This window comes from Falco naumanni, chromosome 1, assembly GCF_017639655.2.
Source record: "Falco naumanni isolate bFalNau1 chromosome 1, bFalNau1.pat, whole genome shotgun sequence".
In the NCBI taxonomy this organism is placed as follows: domain Eukaryota; kingdom Metazoa; phylum Chordata; class Aves; order Falconiformes; family Falconidae; genus Falco; species Falco naumanni.
In genome coordinates, this window is record NC_054054.1 from 47794294 (window position 1) to 47818868 (window position 24575).

Here is a 24575-nt window from a genome sequence, read left to right on the forward strand (position 1 = left end):
GTAGTATTCTCCAGTAGAGGGGGAGAATCAACTCCCTTGACCTGCTGGCCACACTTCTTGTGATGCAGCCCAGGATTCAGTTGGCTTTCTGGGCTACAAGCAGATATTGTTGGGCAATGCCGAGCCTTTCATCCACCAGCACCCCCAAGTCCTTCTCCTCAGGGCTTTTCTCAATCCATTCTCTGTCCAGCCTGTATTGATACTGAGGATTGGCCTGACCCACATGCAGGACCTTGCACTTGGCCTTTCTGAACTTCATGAGGTCCACATGGGCCCACCTCTCAAGCCTGTCAAGGTCCCTGTGGATGGCATCCCTTCCCTCTAGCATGTTGACCGCACCACTCAGCTTGGTGGTGTTGGCAAACTTGCTGAGGGTGCACTCAATACCGTTGTTTGTAGTGCCAAACAAAGATGCGGGACAGCACTGGTCCCAGTATGGAACCCTGAGGAATGGCATTTGTCACTGGTCTCCACTTGAACATTGAGCTCTTGACCACAACGCTTTCAGTATGACCATCCAACCAATTCGTTATCCACCAGGTGGTCCATCTGTCAAATCCATGTCTTTCCAGTTTAGACAAGGATGCCATGTGGGAAATACTTGAAAGTAATATTCAGGTTTTATGTTTCAAATTTCAGATATAAAGAGAATCACGAAAGCCTTGTAACACTCCTTGAAATGCTTGTTCTTCCACAGCCTTCACTTTATCTCCCTGATAATTGACATAAAGATTTAAAGGTTCTCTGAAATTACATGTAGTCCAGTAGCTTTCTAAAGGAGTACCAAGGGACTGATTTGTTGCATCACTAACTTGTTTATGGATATGTTTGTCTTCGTTGAAATTTTTTCCAATGTCAAGAGTGTGAACTACACTAGAATAATGCAGCCCGGTCTGGGAAAGGATAACTTCATGAGTGCCCAGAATAGCATGCTGTGTAAAATGGATTAATAGTCTGCAAAATTAATCAGTTGGCCACATGAAATGTTGGCCGCCTTAATATGGATATTTGAATTTTAGTTAGCTTCTTGTCTTTGCTTTCTCTGGCTTCCATTTGGTACTTTGGCATCCTTGGTAAAACGAAGGATCTTGTGTAAGAAACCTTCACAACTTTCCCTGTTGGTGATGTTTGCAGCTAATCAATAATCACTTTTTCTGTTAGCGTGTCTCCTACAGTACTGAGACTCCCTGGCAAGCAAGTAAGTATAACTGCATTCTGATCAGTGTCACTAGAGATGTGGGATTATCACATGAAAAATGTAGATGTTCATAATGTCAATTTCTTAAGCAAAACACTCCTGGTTCTAAATCAGGGAGGGATACTATGGTAGGATGGCTGGCCCTCGCTGTTTCCCAGACCTGGAGGCAAGAGGGGAACTCTAGAGAAAGGAATATTACCCTGTAGTCTAATAGCATCATGTTAGAGAACTTAAACTTGACACTCAAAAACCCATGGGCACCTATGGGATACTCCCCTGAGTGCTGAGGGATCTGGCAGATGTTATTGCCGAGCCACTCTCTGTCATCTTTGCAAGGTTGTGGAGGACAGGAGAGGTGCCTGAGGACTGGAGGAAAGCCAGTGTCACTCCAGTCTTCAAAAGGGCACGTAGGAGGACCCAGGAAACTACAGGCTGGTCAGCCTCACCTCCATCCCTGGGAAGGTGATGGGACAGCTCATTCTGGAGGTCATCTTGAAGCATGTGGAGGAAAAGTAGGTTATTGGGAACAGTCAACATGGATTCACCAAGGGAAAGTCATGCCTGACCAACCTGTTACCTTTCTATGATGGAATGACTGGCTGGGTAGATGAAGGGGAGGTCATGTTGTCTATCTTGACCTCAGCAAGGCTTCTGACACTCTCCCGTAACACCCTCCCAGGTAAGCTCAGGCAGTGTGGGTCAGGTGAGGACAGTGAGGTGGACTGAGAACTGGCTGAATGGCAGAGCTCACAGGGCTGTGATCAGCGGCGCAGAGTCTGGCTGGAGGCTGTAGCGAGTGGTGTTCCCAGGGTCAGTACTGGGTCCAGTCCTGTTCAACTTATCCATCAGTGGTCTGGATGAAGGGGCTGAGGCACCCTCAGCAAGTTGGCTGGTGATACAGAACTGGGAGGAGCGGCTGATTCCCCAGAGGCTGCGCTGCCATTCAGCGAGGCTTGGACAGGCTGGAGAGCTGGGCAGAGAGGAACCCCATGGAGTTCAGCAAAGGCCAGTGTCAGGTCCTTGTGCACCAGTGCAAGCTGGGGCTGACCTGCTGGAAGGCAGCTCTGTGGAGAAGGACCTGGGAGTACTGGTGGGCAGCAAGTTGCCCATGGCCCAGCAGTGTGCCCTGCTGGCCAGCAAGGCCAATGGGATCCTGAGGGGCATTAGGAGGAGCTTGGTCAGCAGGTGGAGGGAGGTGATCCTCCCCCTCTGCCTTGGTGAGGCCGCATCTGCAGTGCTGTGTCCAGTGCTGGGCTTCCCAGTTCAGAAGGGACAGGGAACTACTGGAGAGGGTCCAGCGGAGGCTACAAAGATGATGAGGGGACTGGAGCATCTCCCTGATGAGGGAAGGCTGAGGCAGCTGGGGCTGTTAAGTCTGGAGGAGAGAAGACTGAGAGGGGATCTTGTCAAGGCCTACAAATACCTTAAGGGGGTGAGTGTCAAGAGGCTGGGGCCAGGCTCTTTTCAGTGGTGCCCAGGGACAGGGCAAGGGGCACAAACTGCAACACGAGAAGTTCCATCTGCATATGATGAAAAACGTCTTTCCTTTGACGGTGACAGAGCACTGGGACAGGCTGCCCAGGGAGGCTGTGGTATCTTCTTCTCTGGGGACATTCAAAACCTGCCTGGATGAGATCCTGTGCAATCTGCTGTAGGAGAACCTGCTTTAGCAGGGGGTGGACTAGATGATCTCCAGAGGTGCCTTCCAACCTGGCCATTCTATGATTCTGTAGTTTGTTCATCTTTTATCATTATAGCTAATAAAAGTATTTGCTGGTCTTCATTCATATACACCCCATTCCCCCCACCTCAAAGGTGTGTTTTGCTACTGCGTCACGCTAAACCAGGACTACGTGAACTATGTTTGGAAGTAGGAGCCTCCAAGCTTTTTACTGTTGCCAATTTAAACATTTACGGATTTCCAGGCTACTGCTTACAAGCTGTATGGAGTTAAATTTTCTGTAACTGACGTAAAAAGAATTTTTTCTTCTAAAACAGTAATAATAAACTCTGATAGCACCTTGAGTTTTTTGAGTGTAGCTGTGCCAATGAACCTGGAAATGTGTTGTGTATTGCTGATTGTTTTCCTGCCTGTTGTTGGGTATGTTAATTTTGCATTCTTCATACTCCAGCGCTAGGGAGAACTCCTACATTTGATGTTTTTTTAACATACCATTTTAGTATGCTCTTCTAAAAGGGCATGTCCTCTTACTGCAAAACCTCTGGTACTTTTGGGGATTATCTGAGACATCAGAAGTCTTTAGACCTCTATCTTATCTTCTATTAGAAAAAAAATCTTGTTCACCTGCCACTTTGGTGTCAGACTTTCATGACCATGGACAGGGACTGTTAGTTACCTTGGGCCAGCACAGGTGCCCCTGGCTGAGTGCAGCAGCCCCGGGCACACACTGTGTCAGAGGACACTTCTACATTTCTTGGCCATGTTGATATTGATGATAAATATACCTGTAGCTGCGTTAGTAATGTGGTGGTCCTTTCTGAGAGGATTCCTGAATATAGTTCTGGGTCATTGCTCATCTGATTCCAGAACCACCCTGGACGATATTTTTCCCCGTGTTAGACCACCCGTAACAACTACTTTGATGAAAAAATGGAGCTCACTGTTCTTTGTAGTGCGGGTAATGTTCTGCTTTTAGGCACATAAGCTTTGTTTTGCTTTGGTTTTGGAGTAGTTAATATTGTGCAGGGCTTACACTATTCTGGTAGTTTGTTCTTCCTATCATATGGTACTTGGAACTAGTCTGTCCAGAGTGTAGCCAAGATAACCTTTTCTGTGAGAAACCAGGCAGTACTTTGCTTCATCTCATGAATGGGTTCTTCCAATGCTTTAAAAAATGTGCAAGGGTTTCTTAAAGTACAGCAGCTGAAAAATAATCATAATGTTGAAATACATGAAATCACCTAGGTAAGGGGAATGACACTGCCAAGTAGGTCTGTTTTCAGTTTGCTCTTCCTCTGAAAAACTGTGCATACCAGATAGTTAACTAGGTATAATAGGGACTTAAAGGGATTAAGGAAGGTGTAACTGTTGGTAGTTTACTGCTGGTTTTTACATTTCAGTATATTTTGAGTGCTGTGATATACCATCTGCAGAGGCTGTTGCTACTGCAAAGACTACAGTCACTACTGACAATGTTCAGGAGCAATGTTTAAAGCCAACAAATCCTAAACCTTGCTGTGCTAGAGGTCTGGCCAGCATGCTGTCCTGTCTGTTGGTGCTTTGTACTAGATGAATGGAGAAGATAACTCTGGTGCATGTGTAGAATAATTGTCCTCCCATGTGCCTTTCCAGGTCTTATCAGTCCAGAGATGCCTTCATCAGATTTTGTTTGCTACCTACTGTTGAACCTTTCTCTCATGCACTTAGTGTTATTCTTTCCCCTCATCCATGCATTTGACTTTCACAGTGGTTTATCCTTTGTATTGGTTGGGGTTAGAGAGGAAGGAAGGATGCTAAATTTTCACTTACTGAAATCCCATCATTTCCTACCTCTTGAACTGTGAAGGCATAAAGGAATCTTTTTTTCGTATCTGAAAATCACTTGGTATTTTGTGAGTGGCGCTCATCTGCCAGCAGCAGTTCTGTAGTTCTGTGACCAATTTAGCTGTGCCTGGGAGAGGAGAGGAACAGCTCAGGCTGTGACTGGAGAGCACCCAAGTCAGAGCTTCACTTGGGCTATGGGGAGGGAGGTCTTCACCAGCCAGTGCAACTTGAGACTGCTGGCTCCCAAATGGTGTTGGGCGACAGTGGTGGAAAGCGAGGCAGAGCTGCTATGTGAAGCTGCAGAGCAATGTTGTAGTGTGCTGGCTGACTAGAAGCGCCTGAGAGAAGGCTTAGCACAGAACAGCTGTGGCAAATGGATTTTGGCATAAAAAATGTAGGCAGGAGAGTTAAGTGGCATAGACAAGATACCTTGATGAGTTTTGGGGGGAGTCGCCAGGGTTAAGTGCAGTACCTGTCCTTATTGTTACTCGGACACAGAAAATGTGTTGTTTCAGATGTTTTAACAGACTTTAATTTTTCACTTCCCTATATAAAAGTAAGGGAATTAATTTAAGTGGTATGGAATACCTTTGTTATATTAGGACATTGTAAAATAAAGTGTAGCCTTAATTGTCTCTTGATAACATTGTAGTTTTTTCTAGTCAATATTCTCCCTAATGTGCCTGAGAAAATCAGTGCAATATTTTCTAGCTGTTTTCCCCCAGGAGAGATTTGATTAAATCCTGCATTCCTTTTGAGCATCGCATTTCTGTTGAAATGGTTAGGGTTCAGTGATGATGAGCCAAATCTAAATTTTCTTCCCGTGCTTTTCTTTTCCTGAGCTCTCCTGAGACGTTGCATCACTCTCACTTTCATAATGTTTGTGTGACTTCACCAGCTTCAGCTGCAAGAAAGATGGGGGTGTGTTGTCTAGTAGTATGTCATTCAGCCCACTGAAGGTCTGATTTTGATAGTGACAGGCTATTGGGGCAAATTATGGCAGTCTTTGAGTGTTTCTGTTCTAATTGCTCAACCAGTTCTTCAAGGTCGTGCAGGTGAAATCAAGGAGCATTGTTTAAGCTGTGATTCTCACTTTCTTCATATTTTCTGGTATTAATTATACTCTGCCAAGGTGGTGTATGCTGTATTATCCAGAAAACTAACATTTTATAGAGGGTGAGTTAGTGTGACAACAGCTTGCAAGAAAAACAGTATTTCCATATATCTTTTCCATTGTAAATGATATTTGTAGCAAGAACAGAAAAATTTTTATTCCCCCACCCCTTCCCATTATGGTGAAGAGTGCATGCAGAGATTCTTATGTTCCTGGTCCATGTCAGCCTTCCTTCTGGCCCTTATCTTCATGAAACAGGTTTTTAAAATGTAAAACTTCAAAATGATGAAAAAGGATACTCAGGAGTGTAAAAATAAATTTTATTTAATGAAAAAAAAAATTAGGGTTGTCCAAAAGTGATATGTGTAGCTTGTTACTTCTACTTTAAATCTCTGCACACAGAATTATATCTGTCAACATATGGCCCAGTAACTAGATCTTGTAAGGTCCTGCCATTCTTCTGTCTCTTTTGTAACATGAAGAATTTAGTGCTATTGCTTAACTTTTTAGTCTTGGGCATTTTCCTGATACAGACTTTGGATAACTGCAGTTTACTGCATCTTTTTTGAAAGTTTCGTAAATAAATATATTATTTTAAATCATATTTTTCTCTAGTACTGGTGAAGTATAAAGCAAGCATTAACATACTGAAATTATTAGTGCAACTATAACGTCCTTGAGCTTCTTAGAACCCTTGGCTGAATGACAACCACTCTTGGTGTTTTGCTAGTTTTTGAGTGGTCCATTTGCTCTATACTTTTTATTCTAGCAGTGCTTTGCTTTGAGACAGATTCTTTAATGCATCTCCCATAAATACGCTTTTCACTGGGAAAATAACTTGAAACTCCTCTGTAGTTCACGTGAAGATGCAAAAAATACATGTGGTGTTTCTGCTATGACCTTAGCTTGTTTGAGCATTTTTTAATGCATCTGTTTGTTAGCATTACAGATCTTGACAGGCTACCTACTACTGCTCCTTGTGAGCCTTGAAAAAGAATGTAGTTGTAGTTTTTATACTCCCCCCCCCCCCCCCCTTAAATTATCTGTGAGACTGTCTCTTTTTTTTCTGTCTGTTTTTAGCTTGCTATTGTTTGAGCCTCATTTGGACAGCTTCTACAAGATTCTTCTAATGTTTTCTCTAATATGCTGTTTAGCCATATCCTTCCATTGCCTGCCATTTCATTATTCACCCCGGGCTTAAGTCCTTCTTGTGATTTTTATATTAGCTCTAAGCCTCACATAAAATTGTCTTAAATCCCATTGCCTATAGACAATTTTTGATTATTCTCTTCAAGTCTCCTCCTTTATCTAACTAGTTTCTTTAAATTCCTTGAATTTTGTTCTTTCTGCAGATATTTAGATTACTAGGAAATTCTGGGGGGGGTTACACTAATATTTTGAACCAAATCCTGCACAGTGTTCAAGATCAAGAGATGCCTTTTCTTTTGTTGTTAGCATGAAAACTCATTCCATGAAGCAGTCACTCCTGATGGTCAGTATTTTGTCTTGGCATCCTGTGACATATTAGTGGATAACAAACTTCCCACTGTTTTTGTCTTCTCTTTGTAACATTTCTGACTGCCTTCAGCTTGGTCACTGGACTTGGTCACATGTTTAAATGTGATAGTTCATGCATTTCTCATTATGGTTGTCTTGAATGTAAAAAAAGGTAAATGTACTCCCTTAATGAATAGGTAATGTTTTTGGATAAACTTGTCTTTTTTTTGTCTTTTTTTTTTCATCTAAAAAACATTTTTTTTTGAGCTTCAGGTAACAATTTCATTCTAAACTTTATTACTAGTTTCTTTGTTATTGAATGCGTTATACATCCTAATACCAAGTGGACCTCCGGTACTGGAGGATTTATTTTTTTGGTGAAGAAGACTTTTCTTTAATCCAAGAGACCTTTTCTTTTTTCCCCTTTTTGGAAATTGGCTGAATAAAAATAGGGAACTTGTTCCACATGACCATTTTTGCTCCCATGATTTTAGATCTGAGATGCTTGACTTGCATATGAGGGTTTTTTTCTTAAATGCCTACTCTTGGAAGTCAGCATAGGGGTATGTAAGTGAGGTTGTGTGGTTTCTGATTTGTATCTTATCTACAATGATTTGAAGATTGTGTTTTATCCTCTACTTTGCCTTTGAAAAATACTGCTGGAAACAATGGCTTCGCAATAATCTCACTGGCTTTCTAAACTGAGCAGTCAGTTATTCTGTGAATGTGTAAACATGAAGGATGCTCCTTTGTGTTGGCGGAGGCTCCAGTTTGTTTCTGGTTTGGTAGCAGGGTAAAAATATTTCCTGCACTCTGTACATCTAACACTAAAGATGTAGGGGTTCCTATGTTAGAGACTGTTTTTTGTTGCAGTCTTAGAGTGTTCTTAAAAATACTAATATCAGATAATAGTAGGTGAAAAACTGGAGCACAGAAGCCTATGAAAGGTAGAACAGAGGCATGAGGTAAATTATATCTGGAATTCAAGAGACAGGCCAATACCCGAGAAGAGGGGAAATTAAAGAATAAAATAGTTGACTGACTTTATTCCCCCCTGCCCCTCCCCCCCCCCCCCCTTTTTTTTTCTTCTTTAAATCAAATGCCTTTTCTTCAAGTTCAGTGTAATCTAGGGCTCTTCACTGTCAGTCACTTCAATTTGTATCCTGTCTTAACTTTACTCTTGTTTTAGTGTCCTCAAATAATGCTGAATAAAAACACTTGGAGCTTGTGAAAGACACATCACTTACAGTGGTGTAATCTCTCTTAACACTTGCGGAGAAACAAGGTATAGAAGATACCTCTGAGAGGTTTCTGTATGAATTATAACCTGGGGCACTGCAGGCTGCTGCAGCGGAATAGCCGAATGTGATTTAGAGGCTTGCTGTGGAAGAGTCCTCCTGGTTAACACTGCATATTTTTCTAAGCAGTATTGTATTCAGCTTTCAAAAGGCAAGAATCTTTGGAAATTGTCTCAATTCACAATGGAGTTTAAAAGCTACATGCAAACAATCAAATACAGAAGGAAATATGCCATTTTGCTTATGACTTTTCTTTTTTCTCTTATCAATTTTTTTATCTCAGAGTTGTTAATAAAACATCTATAGTGCAAAAGCTTAAAAGAAATAAATTATAAACTTTTGCATCTGTAGAACTTTTATTACAAAAGAAAAGGGACTTTCCATCTTTGCAGTCAAACATTCATTCAAGTTTCAAAAGCTGTTTTACCAACCCTCAGATGCAGGGGAAGCTTTTGTTGTTCAGTGTTTTTAATGCTCTTTTAGCATTAACTATTGTAACCAATATACTGTTAATTTTTTCCCAGGTTTCGCTAAATGGTACACAGTTTACAGAGAGTTCTGTTGGATCAGAGTTCACAGGTGTTTCTCAGGTATGTGCAGCCAGATTTTGTGGGTGTATATGTTGGCAGAATTATTTACTAATGGGAGAAGGTATTCAATGGTGTTAGATGTACAAGAGAAAACTCTTCAAAAAGATTTCTGTTTGTGGCTGGGACTTTGATGACCTCACTAGTCAAGCTTTAAAAAGCAGTGACAGCTACTATTTCTAAAGTAAAATGTTATTGTTACAATAAGCTTGAAATTGGACAGAGATGTAAAAAAAAGCTATGCAGTTTTATGGTAATAAAGTTATTCTTGGAAATAAATGTAAATACATAGCAGAGATGCAGTTATTTTTGTTCTGGCTTGTCCCGCTTCCAGCTTTCATTTATGAATGTTGTATCCGAACATGTTTCAGGGAGAAAGTGAGACTGGATGTTTACTTGCAGAGATGCATCACACAATTTTTTGAAGCTTGACTACTGGAAAAAAATCTTGCTTTTCTCAAAATGTACACTTTGTTCTGATTACACTGAAGACATGTATAAATGTATATGTGACCTAATTCCAAGCTCATCTAATCCAGGAAGAGTCTACTGACGGTGTTGAAATGGTCACATGAACAGTCACTGCATTTATAATCTTTTAAATAAATAAGAAGCTGCAATTCATAGCTTCATTTTAGTATGATGGAACCATAATGGGAATATGAGATGCTTATGGTCTAGTTTTTGTTGAGGTTTTAACTGTCAGTTTTGTTAAAAATAAACTGCTTAGGAATTCTCATTCTTAGCAGTTGATTCATATTGTGCTCTAAGAAACAAGTGCTTTCATTTGAACTTCAAATTTGTCATAAATACAGGCCTAGTTGGGAGATTGTTAGGGTTTTAGAGTCTGAGAGTTGGCCAGAATCAAGATTGTTGTTCCTGCTGTATTTGCAATGGCTGTTGTGATGATTGTGGTGCAACTTCAAGCGAATTGTATCCATAAGTCTTAAGTTCTAGGCAAAAGGGTGTCAGGTTGTCTTAGCTTCTGAACTTTTAAATTTTTGCTCTTGCTTTTCCTGTTTGTGTTGGAAGATGTCCTACAGATGATGTTTGTAAGGATTTGCCTGCAGTAGCTATAAAGATGTCATCGTCATTCCAACAGAATTAATCTGGCTTCAAAAAAATTAGTTTTAGCCAGGAAACTTTCAGGGGTAAGGGAATGAGCAGCTGTGGCCTCCTGCATGCAGGGTTTTTAGACATTAATATGATCTGCAGTTGAGCGCAGGTCAGCCAAGAGGAAAGTCTGATTTGAGAAATCTGTTAGTGATTATAGAGCTGATAAGGGGATGGTTGGTCCCAGCCTCTCATGAGGCAAGTCTTCCTTCACGAGAATGTTTTCTGAAAACCTGCAATAGACACTTGAGTAAATTGTCATCTTTTTCTTGCCTTAGTGCTTAGGTGTGAATTCCTGAAGTGGCATCAACGGATAAAGAGATTAGCTGTTCTTACTAAATCTATTCACTTCAATTTCTCATGAACTTCTGGAAGAGAAGAAGATCCTTCTGCAGATGAATTCAGTCATTTTTTTCGTCTTTTTTTATGCCTAGAGTTCTCAGTTTCTCTCTCCATATTGCGATGTCTGTCAGCTTTATAAATGCAAAAAGCAGAAAAATCAGTTTGTAATGCTGTGTTGTTTCTCTTTAGATGTCAGCAATAGGGAATGGGATTGTTGTTGCTGTGAAGACAGGAGAGTGAATTGTGTTATAGCTTGAACTAGTCCTTTGCCCTAAAGAACTTTTCACCTGTGGTTGTGCAGTTCAGCCCTACGAGATCTTTAAAGCAGTATTTTTGTTAGTATTGAGGCTGGAGCAGTATCTAGAGGCATGTTTGCGTGACTGACTTAAATTTTGCCTTTCCTTTGAGAAGGAATTTAACTGTTTTGAAGCTTATGTAGAAGACGTTGCTAATTACGTTGGAGCTAGTAGCTGTAATATAAGCAGACAAATCTGTGATTCTGCCATTACAGGATGTTTTATTCCATTCATTATAACTTTGCTTATGTCTTGTAAAGTTGGGTTCTCTTTGGCTTGTGCTGCTTGATGTATTTTTGAGTATCAGTCTTGGTGAATAATCAACGTTTCATGGCTGAACCATAATTTCATGCACAGTAGTATCTTGGAAGAGGAATTAGGTTTTGAACTGCCTCTGTCCTCATAAGTTACCAAGTCTACTTTATTCAATAGCTAGTAGTGGATTTTAAGACCCTACTGATTGGTTTTATTAAAACTGAGTTAAGCTTTTTTTTTCTAATAGGCTTAGCTGACAGTGTCTTTGTTTCAGTTAGTATTAAAAAAGGAGATGGTACAGAACTTCAAAGAGCAGTTACTTTCCTTTTTATCTGTAAGAATGCCAGCAGTAGAAGGAATTGTACTATCCCTCTTTAGTTTTACTTACTAAATGATTGCATCTAGGCTGAATTATTTTAGAGGGAAAGGCTGTAGGCCATGCTCCCTGAAAACATTACTTTTAAATGGAAGTGTATTCATAATCAGAACTGTTTGTGACATGGATATTAAGACTGCTGCATTTAATTTTGAGATATTCTGCATATTCACCATTTAATAATGACTGGTTTTGTTTTGAGTGTTTTGTGGTTTTTTTTCCAAATATCAGAATAACTTTTCCTGGTACATGTTCTGTGAATAACCATTTGTCTGTCAAAACATTTGTTTGTAGACGCCGTTTACCTTTGGCTTGGGCCAAAGGGCACCATATACAACTGGCGAGCATTGTCTTCTTTGTAGAAGTGAACGAAAAGATACTTCGCTTTCAGAGAGCGGAATAAAAAATTCTAGCAAAACAGCACTTTCCTCATCTCCAAAAGCAAACAATATGCTGCATCTTCCACTGTGGGTGTGTCCAGACTGTCGAAGAACAGTCGAAAAGGAGGAGAGGCATGCTACAATAGAGCAGTCTCTTGTGGTAAGTTGAAGTACTTTAGTGTAATAAGAAGAAATGTGGCTGTGGGCTGAATGCTACTTTGTGCTTTGGAACCGCTTTTTGAGTTGGTTTTCCTGTGAGCTAAACTGAGCAGGCATGTTGTTCCAAAAAAGTTCTGATTCTGAATTTTGGATTTCTGAGTAGAGCAAGGTTTGCATTTGCTTCTTGCTGGTTTTTTTCCCCTTTTAATTTATTGGATATCATACTTTGTCCTTTCCCCCTTTACTTAAATTCTGTTTCTTCTACTCTTACGAGTGTGACTTTAATCATTACACTATATTCTATTCTCTGTCTTCTTGTGTATATTCACCCCTTTGTGAGGTTAACTATCTGAATTTTCCTTGGTCTTTCTGTGGCACCAGGCAGAGGCAACCTGGGGAGGGTGCAGGAGGGAAGCATGGCATGTACTGGGGCTGGAGCACAGAGAAGGGAGAGAGACAGGAGACAAAAATACCAGCAGCCCTGGGGGAGAGGTTTGTGTCATCTGCTGGTACTGAACAGTGCTGTACACAGGATATAGCAGCCATTCCCAATGACGGCAGCCTTCTAACATCCATTACTGTGAAGTAGTATGGCTGTTATAAACAGGGAGATTTAATGATTTTTGCTCAAAGGGGTAGTTAAGCTACAAAAGTAAAACATACTGTCAAGTAGGGAGTGAGGAGATATTACTAGTTTATGATGAATCACGGATGATGCAAGCCTTCCTTTAGCTTAGTTCATTGTTTATGCTGGAGTACATAAAGGTGATAATTACAACTAACATACTTCCGTTATTAGAAAAGAAACTATGTTTGTATCATTGGTTTTCTCTGTCCATCTTTTGCATTTATTAGGCTTTTTGAAGGTAAATTTTTGTGCCTTGTTGAGCGTCCTCCCAAAATATATTCAGCATTAAGAATTGCCACATTAATATTTGCCTACCTATTAACATTTCAAACTTCTGTCTTAAAAACTGAAGGCTACCTCTGTGGTTTTTTTTCTTTTCTTTCAGAGCCAAGATTTCCTTTTGCACATGCCTCTTGGAAACAGTGGATCACAGCAGGAATCTGTAGGAGGAGGAAGAATGACTGTTGGTGCACAGACGGTACCTGCTGCAGATTTTAGCAATTCCTCTCCTTCAGACATAGCATGCAACTGTGAGGCCTGTAATGAGCGCAGGTAAGAACTGAATTCAAACTCAACAGCATGGTGTCTGTAGTCAGTGTCAGCAGTGTTGTAGCTTATTTTTCTATGTATGCTTAAACTCTTTAAAAGGGCTATCTGACAATAACAGCAACTTATGGATGGCAGCTTTTATCTAGTCTTATACTCGATTTTAGGCATTTTCAAATATATATTGTTTTTCCTGAAGAGCATCTTTGGAATAGTAGAAATCAGTACACCTATGTGATGTACAAATAGTGTGTCATGTTTTTTGTCATTATTTTCAGAGAGAATTCAGCAGAGCCTGAACGTGAACCTCAGCAGCTTCAAAATTACTGGTCAGAAGTAAGATATATGGTTCGGTGTATATATCGCCAAGCTGGGACCCCTTTGGCAGATGACCAAGACCAGTCTTTGGTACCAGATAAAGAAGGAATGAAAGATCTGGTGGATAGGTACAGCCCTCTGAAAAATATCTATTAACTGCTAAGAGGATTTTTTAAATTAATTCTTAAGTAGGTTGGAATATTGCTATTTAATAAATATTATTTACCATCTGTAAGGCTGGTTGCTTGTAGTGCTCTCCACTACAATGCAAAGTCAGAACAGTCAATTCTATTTCATGGAGGATTTTTAAATGCTGGACCAAACATACAGGAAGCTCTTAAATTTTTATGCTGTTTCCAATAGGAATATTAATGTATAATTAGGGAAGGTCCCAAAATCTTATTCTTCAAAAGACTTTGAGATAGTTATTTTTAAGACAGTTATAAATAACTTATGTTTAGTTGGAATTGTCCCACAGGAAAATCTTAGGTTGTTGAGCTAACCTGAGTTACAATAGTATTTGCATCTTACTGTAGTTGTAACAGCTGGAATACACTTCAAAAAAAATCCAGATAATAGCAGCCATTGATAGCTGGATGAGGTGGATGTGGAGAACTTCTTTCGCATTTCAGAAGTTGAAATTGTAGCTTTTCTAGGTGTGAGGTTGCAGATGTGCTTAATGCACATCTCAGTTTGTAATGTAATGAACAACCCTCAGTTGTGGGTTTTTTCCATTTAAGAATAGTATGGCTGGCCTTAAAGTGCTCCAGGAGGTGGTTCTCAGTTTCTCTGTAACTGAATGTGTGGTCAAGGAATAGTTGCTCTCCCTTGGTTCTGTACGTACTTAATATATCAAGGTATGAAATTCTGGTGAGATAAGGAAACTTTTGGATACCAGCATGTCCAGTCAGTGATGCTAACATCACTCAGAATTTTTTTTAACACAGCTAATCAGTGTGATATTGGAAGTGTATAAACAAAACAGGCAGATAAACAAAACCAAACAAAACACACACACCCCCAAACAAATCATGAAGATGGCACGCCAGAGATAATGATGTGGCCAAGTAAATCTATGTTAGAAAGCAGAAATTCTTCAATTTTCCACAAAACACAATGTGTGCTCAGCTCTGTTAGATGCAGCTGGCAAGAAACATACTGTCTGGTCATCTTGAAAATAAGTAGTGGTGCCAGGTACTGTCCATATTGTATATTAGAGCACTTTATGGCAATATGATAGTACTCTATTTTGTGAGCGACAAGGGAAGAGCAGGGAGTAGATAACAGCAGACTTCCATTCATCTAACTCTTTACTTAAGTAATCCCTTTCTTTTTCCCCGCCTCCCTGTGCTGTGAAGAACCTGAGGGAAGTGCTTAAAGTCCACGCACAGGACTTCAAATAGTGCATTTGCGCTCTAAAGTGCTTCAAAGCAGCCATTGTGGTCACTTTTCTTCTGTGTGAGGTGGTACAAAAACCCATGTCTCACTTCCAGGAGAGTGTCAGGCTTGGCCAGCTGTATGCTGTCCTTAGCAAGAATCCCTGACCCTCTTGGAAGCTGGGTCTTACAGTGACAAGTCTTGCAGGTGTGAAGTGCATGGAGGGTAGTACAGTTCTGGAGTTTCAGTATTAGTCTGCATCCTGGGGACAAGCGAGTCCCAAATTCTGGTCTCTATTCTAGACTTCAAAAAAAAAAAATATTAAAAAATACACCAGTCATTTGTAGTGATTGCACTTAGGTGCTACCACAGTAGAGTACCCTGAGTCACGTTCCCTGAAGGATGTTCTTTCTGGCCCTGTGAGTCCCACACCTCTGCTGTGGAGTGGCACAGCTTTAATAAAAGGTGCAAAAAATGCCCTTGTACAGAAGATCTGTAGTTTGGGGTAAGAAGCTCTCAATGTAGGTGAGAAGGAGTTTCATGAATGCCTTGCAAGCTTCGTAATTGTATGAAATGTCTTCTTTCGATTCAGCCCAGCAACAGAAGGGTCCTCGAAAGCAGTCACCGAGTCCAGTCTGTGCAGTATGTATTTAGGCATGTTCTGGCTGCCTGGCGGGTCAAGCTCCTTCAATGGCTTGAAGTAAATGCCTGTCCTTCTACAGGATATTAGTCTGGCCTAGGTCTGGCTGTTCCAGCTGGGACTTTTACTAGGACTGTATGTAAGAACGTGGAGAAGTTGTAAAGAAGCTTCTCTTAAGAGTCGAGGTATCTGTAGGGTTGTATGCAAATTGAGTAAAGATACTTTTAGCTCAGAAGTTGAAGTGAAATACCAAGGTCCTAAATTTATTTGTTCCTCAGGTGTGCAAGCATCCTTGTCCTAAAGCTGCACAGGAGCTCAGTTCCACAATGTAAAAATAGGGAACTGGACTGTTTTCTTCCACATTTAAGGTAGTTACGTAAAGGCTAGCCCCTTTTTTTTTTTTTTATGACAATGATGGTAATTGATAAATATTTTTAGGAAAGTGAAAATTGTTGGTTATATGCTTTTTTTTTTTTGTCACAAATATTCTAAAAATACAGGCTTTGTGAAAGAGATCCATATCAGCTTTACCAGCGGTTGGAACAGCAAGCTAGAGAATATGTGCTTGAAATGAAGGTTCGTCTGCTCAGACACTTGTCACTGGGATCTAAAGTTGCATCAACATTAGCAATACAAGGGCCACCACAGGCACATCAGTTCATCTCACTCCTACTTGAAGAATACAGTGCACTCTGTCAGGCAGCATGTACAATCAGCGCCTTTCTAGTTACTCTGGTAAGAGTGGAAAAATAACATACGCTTCTACTTGCTAGGGGTCATGCTAGCGGAGCTGTTCCAGGCTTTTTTAGATGTCTTCTGTGGTTTGTAAAATCTAAGGGTTTTTTTTGTGTGTGCATGCTTAGAGACAGGGAAACTCTGAAAATGCAAATTTAATTCTTCAGGAATGTACATTAGGCATCTCTTAAAGGGAATTGATTATATTATCCTTTGTAAAGAAATAGGTGGGATGCTGTTTATGGCACTTGTTCTGAAACTAATCTTTATGTCTATCTACAGAATGTTAGATAATGCCTTTGAAAATGTGGGAAACGTGTCTTTTTTAATCTTTAATGGTCTGTTTGACAACATGTTCAAAGGACTCAGACTTTTATGAGTACAACTAAATTCAATTTTTCTATGTTCAATTTTCTTTTCACTTACAGGCAGGAATGGCTACTTGAAAAAATGATCTCTTGCCTCAGAATGTGTCTGCTATGTTATTTATTACTTCTAAAATTCTTGGACTTCACTAAATGCTTTTTTTTTGTTAGCTGATTGTGATGTTGGATGTGGGATTATATTGTCAGGTAGAAAGTTAACAGTAGCCTTAATCTCGGGAGTAACTGTCTATCATGAGTGAGTAATACAGTAAACATTCTGTAGTTCTGTTTTAAGGGTTGAGAAGGTTATTAATCCTGGATTTTTTAATAATCCTTTCCTGTTCATCCTTTGCTGGTGACCTTATCCTGTACATCCCTTCTCTTGTGTAAACTTTGTGCAAGGAAAAAAAAAGGCGGATAAACTGGTAAATTTGGGGTTTATTGCCAATTAGCTGAAAGTGACACACTAGGTGTATAAAGAGAAGAAAAGAATAGGCAGTAACGAGACTATGATAGCTACAGGTGAAACATAAAATGGAGGGGAATCAGAGTGTCATTACTGAGGTAGGGCTGTTAATGCAATTGAATTGGCAAAGGAGGAAGATCTTTCTGTTAAGTAACTTGAGCATATCTGATGCTTTTTTCTGTTGTCGATGGTCTGCATTTGCTGCTTCTGTATTGTCTTCCCCAGCTTTATTACTTGGATACAAATGTGAGGTCACTGCCATCTCTAGCTAATTGGCTGCTTTTAATAGTCATCAAGCCTCTAACAAGGTGCTTGAGAGAAGATTGCTCTTCAGGTTGATCCGCATTGGAACTTAGAAATTTATTCAACTGAAAAGCAGATGAATTAGAGTACAAATGTTACCTTTCTTAAAGTAGATCTACCAATAGTGAACCCATTAGTGCCAGAATTGCATAGCTGATTAGGAAATAATATTTTAATCCACCCCCCAGTTATTATTGTGAACTAGTAGTCACAGAAACTTAGCAGGTATGAGAGGTTGAGATAATGGCCATGAAGAGATGCATTTTGAACTTCCTAATATACTCCTTTTCTTACAAAATTCAAAGTTACACAGTGTTTCTACTCTCTTTTAAAAAACGGAGCATAAGAAGACACAAAATACCCCAAACTTAACTTGTCCTTTTCCTTATGAAGCCCACTAAGTACTGAAAACTTTTGTCTACTAAGCTTTGACATTCAGAAGCTGAAGTGTGAGAACATGGGATACTGACTCTTATGATACATTTCTTAGACTTACTAATCCTTTTAATAAAAAGGTCATTAAATATGTCACAGCTTTCAGTACAGGTAGTAGGGTTGCTAGCCTTTTCAGTTGCGTGGCTGTTTTCTCTCAAGATGCCAGTGCAGTATGGAAGAAGGCATCTTTTCAGGAGAAATACATAAAAGGCAGTTAAGATCTCTAAACATAGTGCCGCCTCCCTTTTAAAGGTGAAATCTTTGCACAGAGCATGCTGTACAGAGGTGTGTAATGCCTTGAACCTCCATCTATGAGGAACTACTTTCTCAATGAAATTATGAACAGTTGTCTTTCCTTTCAAAGGAATCCAGCTCTAACTAGTGAAGTTCAAGAGCAGGAGCTAACACCTTGTGCCCACCAAGGAATGACAGATTATACTGAAAGCAAGCTGGGAAGACTGTGATCAGTACAGAAGAACCCTTGAGTAAACAGGATAGCACGCTGAAAGGGAAAACTTGCCTGGTATTTCTTTGTGAGAAATACAGTAATCTGCGCAATACGATATACAAGATTTTGTAGATGTGTTGACTGTTTTGTTCACAGCATATTGAAATTGCTTAGGAAATCAACCTTTCTCAGTGTTGACACTTCAAAAATTATTAGCCATTTATAGAAGTTTGAAATACTTGGAAGACATAGTATTAAAAATGAAAGGGTAATGTGTCTTGTGCAACTCAAGAAAAAAACCAAACCCCGCCTACCCTTCTCTAATAATAAAACTCCAAACTTGATTGTCTTTTTGAATACTGATAGTGTTGTGTTTAGGTCTGATATAAATATGTATTTGGTTTTTAAGCCATTATGCTTAAGAAAACTTTGACATTCCAGAGTATTCTGATACTTCTGGGTACTCAGGGTTATAGTATATAGTGCTCACTTGCTGATTGGATAGCCAGAACACTTGTATTTAATTTTGCTGTGTGTGGGAGTCCTAGTACAGAAAACCTGCATACCACTGGCTGTATGTGGGAAAACTTACTGACCTGAGATAATATTATACCTGTCATAGATTCTTATGGTTTCATAATAATAGATTTGAGTTTTAGGTCTTGTAAAATTACATACAATTATGTGTTAAATCACATCAAATAGAAAACCGTTCTGCTTACTAGAGAAGTAGGATCTTGGTCTCTCGTCTGTTAGAAAACTTAGTTTTTGAAGCTGTACTTGAAGAGAACTGTTCACTTAATTTATGTCAATTTTGAATAAATATTATAGCTTGCAATTATATGTCTGTTACTAGATGATTTCGAAGAACTGAAAAATAATCAGAGACAGACAATGGTTTGACAAGAAAACCCGAGAATAACTGGTTCAGATGATAAAATACTTTTTTCATTGCAGAAACAAATGGAAGCTTTCAACAGCTTAGTCTGATTTTCCTTTTTCTTCTACTCCATGAAAATTAAAGAAACAAGGAATGAAGCTATGATTAAGTCATTAATTACTTAAATTCTGAGTTTCTGGGTATTTAAACTGGGTAAGAACTGAGCTGGACAATCCGGCCTGTAGGTTGGAAACTATTTATTAAAAAAAAATATCTTGCATTAGACAGAACTTGTTATTTTTATTTTCTAACCCTGTCTTATTTCTGATTGTATTTTTGTTACAGGAAAATGAGCATCTGAAGAAATTTCAGGTGACATGGGAATTGCACAATAAGCATCTGTTTGAAAATCTGGTATTTTCTGAGCCACTCTTGCAGAATAGCTTGCCAACGTTGGTGTCACAGCTAAGGTAGAGATTAATTTTTCTTTTGTAATTTAAAGGAGAAATGAAAAGCCATGTTTGCAATCACAGCCTTTAAAACAAAACAGAAAAAAAGTCTCTGCTGCTTCTACAATGTAATAGGTAAAATTCCTTGTTGATCTGTCTTGAAAACAGTATTGTTGATTGAGCAGTCATAACTTGCTTGTCAGAAGAATTGCTACACTAATCTGCTTATTTGTAGATCACCTAGTAAAATGACAGCATCCTATGAAAGTGCTGATGATATGACTGAATAGTATTGTTATCAGGCATTGCTACTGTCTTTACAGCTCTACAAGCAAATTAAAGCCTCAGTACCTTCATGTTTGCCACAGCGCACAAATAGCTCCATTTGGAGTTTTAAGTAATCTTTTTATTGGAGAAAGCAAAAGAAAAAAAATCCCTTGCTATATGCTTGTAGGTCTGATGGCATGTTGTGTATCCTGGGGCTTTAGAATGTATATTTTGTTAGTAAGGTTGCTCCGTTTATAATTTGTGTACCTGCAGAGTGTTTGGGTTTTCTGGGGAAAGAGGTATTAAATCACAGAAACTCTATTCTTTATCTAGTGTCTGAACATTTGTAAAGTACAGTCATGGATGCTTTGTGTTGACCCCTCAGTTTTGTTTCTAATGGAGACATGTATACATGTGTTTTAAAGGTATTGTCTTGCATGTTTTTCCATGGTTCAAGATCAGTTTGAATAAGTCTGTCACAAGAGATGTTGCTCACAGTGAATAAAGAAATTTCTGATGAGTTCTCCTTTTGCTAGGAGATACTAGAAAGGAAAGCCAGAAAAGGCAAGAACGCTTAATAGTCTTCGAGCTCAGCAAGAAGTCTAAGGTCTCTCAGAATAATTTGTCTAATTGGTTTACATGAAACTGTGTTAGTACTGAAAAGGGGTTTTTTGTTTTCTTTCGTTTTTTCCCCCTTCTCTCCAGGCAGGTAAATCTGTTGCTGTGCTCAGTAGGATGTTCTTCAGTGGCGTATTTTCCCAGTGATCTGTGTTTGACTTCCCAGTACCACTGTCACTGACACAGTATCCCTCAATCATCTCCATGCTTTCTGATAAGGCTTCTCTGCGTCTGACTCCAGCAATCCTGCCTATATCAAGACAGTTTATATTGCCTTCATCTGCAGAGCTGAGAATGTCTTAGTGAAGCGTATGGTCATTTTTTAACAAAAGGTTTTCATTTACCTGTTGTTCTTAAGTGCTAGTGCCATTGAAGTCTGAGCAGCAGAAGGTGTTCCTCTGCAGAACTTCACTGCAGTGACAGCTAACTTCAAGGCTTAAATATGATGAAGTCAGAATCTCTTCTTGCAGGAATTTATTTTCCATACATCTGTGTACGGTAGATAGCTTTAAGGCTGTTGATTGACATAAGTGTTTTGGAAAGGAGAGGTTCAGCACAAGCTCCTGTTCCATGGTTTCTAGTTTATACAGTGTATGTCTTGTTTTTCTTTGGTAAACGTAGGTTATGTCTGTTTTCACGGACTCCCAGGATTTTACTGCTGAGTTCTCTGGGTCTTGAAGTAAGAGAATTAGGTAGCCTTCCCTGGAAAATTTTTCTCAAGGATAATCTGACTTCCATTGGGAATTGGTGGAGAAACATTCCATCACAGAGGCCTCACATGGAGAAGAGGGATCAGCCTAGTCCCCTAGTCATTTGGTCAGTAGAAAACCATTTGCATGCAGCGGAGAAGGTGTTGCCAGAGTTACTTTACAGAAGAGCGTTTGCCTTGTTTTCTTTTCCTGAGGAAGAAATGTGAAATGGCATTTTGGCATCTCAGCTTCACTTAGGTGTTCACCCTTTCGCTCATCCCTTATTTAAATCACTAAATCTTTTGTGTATCTCTGACTTTTTCAAAATATATAGTTGGTGTGTTGTGATTATTTCCAAGGGTGTTTATCCATTGTCAGACTAGGAGACATGCTCAGTTAGGGAGGTTTAAACATAGCAGTTTTGTGGGGATGAAGGTTATTAACTGATATGAGATCAGCTGTGTCTGAAGTCTCTTCACAGGACTGGTCTTCTACTCAGGGTAAACTAACAGGGTCTTAAGTGTGTTGTATCTTGTTCTGCTACCTAGTCAGTGCCTCTGGTTTGTATAGGAGGCGTACTCAGTTGTACAGTCTGCAGACCAGCTGTAAGAACTGTCCCTATCCTTATCAAGTGTTAATTTATCAGTGAGATTAATCAGTGAGATTTCTAGATCAGATGGAGCATTTCATAAAGCTGTATTTTTATAATCAGTATGTAAGGAAATCCAGTCCTTTCATAGGTTAGTGACTAGTACTTCCTAATGAAGGTGTCTGTATGAAAAGTTTCTTATAACTTAGGGTTAAGGTGCTTTTGTTTACATCCTACCACTGACATGCCTCCTACATTCAGTGGACTGCTTTGTTGGGGTTTGGTAATGAAGTAACTAACTGGTACCTGGGGTTTTTCTGTCCTATTTGCTTTCCCTGTATGGGATGGGACAGTGCTCAGGGTATATCGGTAGCTTTGGTTATATGCTGTTCACCAAAAAATTCTGGGTTCCTGATCAAGATGGCTGTTTCAGTGAAGTTTGTGAAGCATGCTACTCCAGCAAAGGTGCTCTGGAGTGGAGGAATGTGCAGAGGGACTACTGAGAAGTGAAGGGGGGAGTGGGGTGGTGTAAAGGAATGAAGGTGGGTTAATTAACATGGATAATACACTGCTGTGGGCTGGCTTCAGGGACGGTGGGTTGGCTGATGTGGATAAGGTGCAGCTGTGGCCGGTTCCTGCTAAGTAGTTAAATAGCTCTAAGGGGAGCAGCCAATGGAGAGAGATCTGGAAGGGGAGGAGAGAGAGTGTGCCCTGGATGAGGAGGGACTAGGAGAAGGCAGTAGGGGTGAGAAGCAAAGGGACTGGCTTGATGAGTATGAGGAAACAGCACGAACAGTAGATGGACCTTTGAGGCCTTGTGGGGGATTGGTGGCCCTGTTGGGGCAAGGCATGCTAACTACTTAGGGAAGTTAACTTGGTATATGATGGTAAAAGACCTTGCTGCAGCTGGCTAGTTTTGAGAGTGCTGTGACAGGGTGGTTCATCTCCTTGCTACCCAGCAGCAAGCATTGAGACCCTGATGAGTGACAGCTGTGACTCAGGACTCAGAGCAGGCAGGACCAGGAGTGAAGACGGCTAAACCTCCATATGTACAAAAGCAGCCCCCCAAGAGCCTGAGCAACCAGGAGCACAGCGAACAGAGCAGACAAACACAATGTAGTGTGGCAGTTTGTGCAGGAAGGGCACTGTCCCACTAATGGCTCAAAGAGGTGAGCTTCGATAGTGGTCACTGTGCCCTCTGGAGTAACCTAGCCGTGGTTTCCACTTGGCCAAAAACCAGTGTCAGGAGGCATGTGGCAACCCAGATGGAGCTCCCACATAAACGTGCAGCTGTCCAGGTCACAGGCAGCAGGGAGTGCCTGAGCCTGTCACTGCTACCAAAGTGCAGCAGATGTAACAGCTGTGTGAGGTGTGACCAGGTGGATGATCTGCTCAGCCTGGTGGCAGAGCTGAAAGGGGAAGTAGAAAGGTTAAGGAGTATCAGGAAGTGTGAGAGTGAGATAGATTGGTGGACCCACTACCATCACTGAGACAAATGCACGGGAAGGGCACAGAACAAAAAGCAGACTCTCCTGCCTACTTGCCTTCAGGCAGATGGAAAGGTCCCTAAGTGGTGGGGAGGAATGGAAACAGGTCCCTGCTCAGGGCAGCAGGCGAATCACCCCCCAACCAACTTGACATTTCCGGGTACCTCTATACAATAGATAGGCAGCTCTGGAACCTGAAGGAAAATGATGATATGGACGAAATCCTAGCCAGGTTAGTTACCTAGTGAGTCAGTCAACCCCACACATTCCACCCAGTTCTGCTAGGAAGAACAGAAAGGTCGTTGCCATCGGTGACTCCACTCTGAGAGGAAGAGGGATATGCCAATCAGACCTAACCCACCGGGAAGTCTGCTGCCTCGCTGGCGCGTGGGTGAGGGAGGTTACTAGAAAAGTCCCTTGTCTAGTATGGCATTCTGATTATTACCCATTACTGGTCTTCCAGGTGGGCAATGATGAATTCCAAATTACAAGAAGTCTTGAGGGCAATCAAGAGAGACCTCAGGGCCTTGGGGCTGCTGGTTGAGGTATCAGGAGCATGAGTGTTTTCTTCTATCCTGCCAGTTGCAGGGAAGGATGGGATGTGTCATCAGAAGATCACACAGATCAATACCTGGCTCTGGGCCTAGCATCAACAGCTGTGTTTCAGGGCTTTTTTTGATCATGGGTCAGTTTACATGGCACCAGATGTGATGTCAACAGATAGGGTTCACTTGTCTCAAAGGGAGAAAAGGATCCTAGGTCAGGAGTTAGCAGGACTCATCAAGAGAGCTTTAAACTCGATTCAGAGGGGGAAGGAAATAAAACCAAGCTCATTAGAGGTGAGCCTGGGGGTGGCATGCCAGGGTTGCAGGTGAGATTGATAGCACAGCTGAAGTGCATCGGTTCCAATGCCTGAAGTGTCGGCCGCAGGAGGAGCTGGAAGCTATTGTGTATCAGGAAGACCATGTCATAATCAGCATCACAGAAACATGGTGGGTAAACTCAGGACTGTAGTGCTGCAATGGATGGCCGCAAACCCTTCAGAAGGGATAGACAAGGAAGGAGAGGTGGCAGGGTAGCTCTGTATGTCAGGAGGTGTTTCAACTCCCTATAGGTGAATGATGGTGACAGCAGAATTGTGTATAGGTAAGAATCAGGGGGAGGGCCTACAAGGATGGTATCCTGGTGGGAGTCTGTTATAGACCACCCAACCAG

At 40.7% G+C, this 24575-nt stretch overlaps 1 protein-coding gene across 2 annotated transcripts in view; it reads left to right on the top strand.

Annotated features, from left to right (window-relative positions):
- The first annotated feature begins 9137 nt into the window (after positions 1-9137).
- FAM193A (family with sequence similarity 193 member A) overlaps positions 9138-24575 on the top strand; it is a 49149-nt gene continuing 33711 nt past the window's right edge. The window contains exons 1-6 of one of the 2 annotated variants that reach the window (XM_040592577.1): positions 9138-9202; positions 11876-12121; positions 13134-13300; positions 13573-13740; positions 16130-16364; positions 19607-19731. In XM_040592577.1, the coding sequence (XP_040448511.1) occupies positions 12032-12121; positions 13134-13300; positions 13573-13740; positions 16130-16364; positions 19607-19731 (785 nt within the window). In that variant the 5' untranslated portion in view covers positions 9138-9202; positions 11876-12031. Of the gene's footprint in view, positions 9203-11875; positions 12122-13133; positions 13301-13572; positions 13741-16129; positions 16365-19606; positions 19732-24575 lie in introns of those variants that run through there. The other variant, XM_040592568.1, reaches the window with a different exon arrangement.